The 2,165-nt window shown below is 52.6% G+C and overlaps 2 protein-coding genes across 2 annotated transcripts in view, besides 2 other annotated features; one reads left to right on the top strand and one right to left on the bottom strand.

The window, feature by feature from the left end:
• Nucleotides 1-1,000: 1,000 nt before the first annotated feature.
• On the bottom strand, nucleotides 1,001-1,417 carry TraAM80_09675 (uncharacterized protein; the record flags this gene model as incomplete). The annotated part of the gene is made up of 1 exon (XM_029386343.1): nucleotides 1,001-1,417. One exon carries the CDS (start codon nucleotides 1,415-1,417, stop codon nucleotides 1,001-1,003), a length of 417 nt encoding a protein of 138 aa, XP_029233793.1.
• A 341-nt stretch (nucleotides 1,418-1,758) lies between these two features.
• Nucleotides 1,759-1,797: a microsatellite.
• Nucleotides 1,798-2,036: 239 nt separating this feature from the next.
• Nucleotides 2,037-2,089: a microsatellite.
• Nucleotides 2,090-2,113: 24 nt separating this feature from the next.
• The window catches only part of TraAM80_09674 (trans-sialidase), a gene marked incomplete at both ends in the record, with an annotated part of 1,995 nt that continues 1,943 nt past the window's right edge, over nucleotides 2,114-2,165 (top strand). Inside the window, one exon of the mRNA XM_029386342.1 lies at nucleotides 2,114-2,165. This exon is cut by the window's right edge and continues 1,943 nt beyond it. Within this exon, the coding sequence (XP_029233792.1) occupies nucleotides 2,114-2,165 (52 nt within the window).

The raw sequence follows: 2,165 nt of genomic DNA, 5'->3' as shown, positions 1-2,165 counted from the left end.
TGCTTTGCGGTGCGGGGATGTATTGGTGGATTACGTGCAGGATGAACGGTGAATATTAACAAGGCGCGTGCCTCGCCGCTTGTGTTTGAGTTTCCCCTTTTGCAGGGACGTGGTCAAGTTCCAGCTACGCCCTGCTCTGTGCGCAGCAAAACTGTCTTTTTTTTTTCACTGACCGTTCATTTACGTTCTGGTGATTTAATTTACGTGCATGCCAGAGGAAACAAAAATAAAAAAAGCGATAATGGGACTTTTGAGATATAATTGTTTGAGGGTTTTAAGTGGCGTTTCATGCCTCACCCGGTGGAGATGTTTGATGTGTCTTCGCAGGAGGAGCGGGCGCTTCGGTGGCTTGCTGGGGTACAAGCTGCAGTGATGAAGCGGAAACCGCAGCTTGTGCGCAAACGCTTCTCCGGGGCGGAATGGGTGCCGGCATCGGCTCAGCAGAAGGTGCGTCTTTGGAGGCAGTTCAGCGAGCATGTGCACTCCGCAGCTGCTTAGGGGTCGGCAGGGTTGTTTCTGTGTTATGGAAGTGCAGTAAATAATATTGGGCGGGGACACGTTTTCCTCCTGCAGTGCCTTTCACATCACCATTGGCCTTGCAGTGATGTGCATTTGTGCATGGTTTCCGTGCAGCTGTCTAGGGCAATAACGGTGGGCCACTAACCACACGCTGATGCGCCTGCACGCTTGTATTGTTTGTTGGACCGATAAACTGTGGAGGTGGCATCTCTGTTGTCGGTGCCTTGCCGCGGGGAGTTGCCGAGGAATCACATGTACACGCTATGAGTAGAAGGGCGGTGAAGCGTTACAGAGCCTTTTCCCTCGCTATCCCTGTTTTATCACAGGGGGCACGGGGTGAATAGGCTCCGAGGTGGAGAGCTGTGATGTGGTGAAGTAAGAGGCCCCCGATAAGAATGTACGCCCGCGGCCCAAGCTGGTCAGCTGAGAGGGAAGAGGTATGCGTGACGATCCTCCCATGGGTGGGTCCATGAAATTTTGCTCAAGCAGTTTTCTCGACAAAGTGTGGAAAGACAATCATCCCTCTCTGGATACCATGCTGCATGTGAACGCGACCCGGGTTCCCAATGGGTGGGCGCTTGGAGGAAGTGGAGCGGGAGCCACGTGGGCTCTGGGCAAACAGGGGTGGGGACAGAATCAATTGCCGTGGGCTGCACAGCACACCTTTACCCGTGCAGCGGCGGCGTTTATCAACGAGGTGCCCATAGGCCTCGTCGTACTTCCCTGACGGAGCTGCGCCTGACCGACGTGGGCTAGACGACAACCCAAAAAGTGTCGTGCGATAATGATGCCAGAGGGTGCACAAAGTAACTGGAGGAGAGCAGGGGGGTGGGGGGGCAGAACGCCGCAACGGAAGTGCATGGGGGCCAGAACTAAAGTGTTGAGTGGCGCTTCCCATAGTACCAACGTCGTTTCTTTTTTTTTTTTTGACTTTGGTTTAACTTTCTGCGGGTTCCGTGTTTGGAGAACATCGTTTGGGTCGTGCAGGTAATATTGCCTCGGTCTCATGCGACTACGGCTTTCCTTTTGCATTTTGTGTTGCCAAGCCTGCGAGTGGGGCGGGGTAAGACCGAGCTGCTGCCGGCATATGATGACGATGTGGTCATGCAGGTGCCTTGGCTTGCAGTTACCTTTTTTAAAAAAAAATGTTTATCCTCTCGCTCAATACTCTGATGCCCTACGCACTCCTTATCTCATCCTTTTCCTCCTGCGTTTTCGCCTCCTGCACTCAACGCCCGGCTACTACTACCATTGCTACTACTAGTGCTCCTACCACTAACACCGCTGTTCAATTGAACCAAAACATACAATGCTTTTTATTGCGTCATGCGCCATCGAGTTCGCACCACGCCGTTTCTCTCGATGGCGCCGTACATTAGCAGCAATAGAAACACCTCCACGAGGGAAGCGGCGCACTGCGGCGTGGCTGGCACATCGTCTGAAGAAGGTGCGCGCGTGGCTTCTGTTTGAGCATTAGCAGCAGCAGCAGTAGTGGTGGCACAGACTTTTTTCGCGACAAGAAGAAAACAAAAAGAGAAAAGAAGAATGATGACATAAACAAAAAAAACAATCAAACTCCTCCAACTGTGCGCACATGGCACGAGGCACGCAGCTTTTCTTGAGCTTTGAAATGGCGAAGTTCCTCC

This window comes from Trypanosoma rangeli, assembly GCF_003719475.1.
Source record: "Trypanosoma rangeli strain AM80 chromosome Unknown Tra_15.4_contig_00646, whole genome shotgun sequence".
Classification (NCBI taxonomy): Eukaryota; Euglenozoa; class Kinetoplastea; order Trypanosomatida; family Trypanosomatidae; genus Trypanosoma; species Trypanosoma rangeli.
This window is presented reverse-complemented; position numbering and strand designations above follow the sequence as displayed.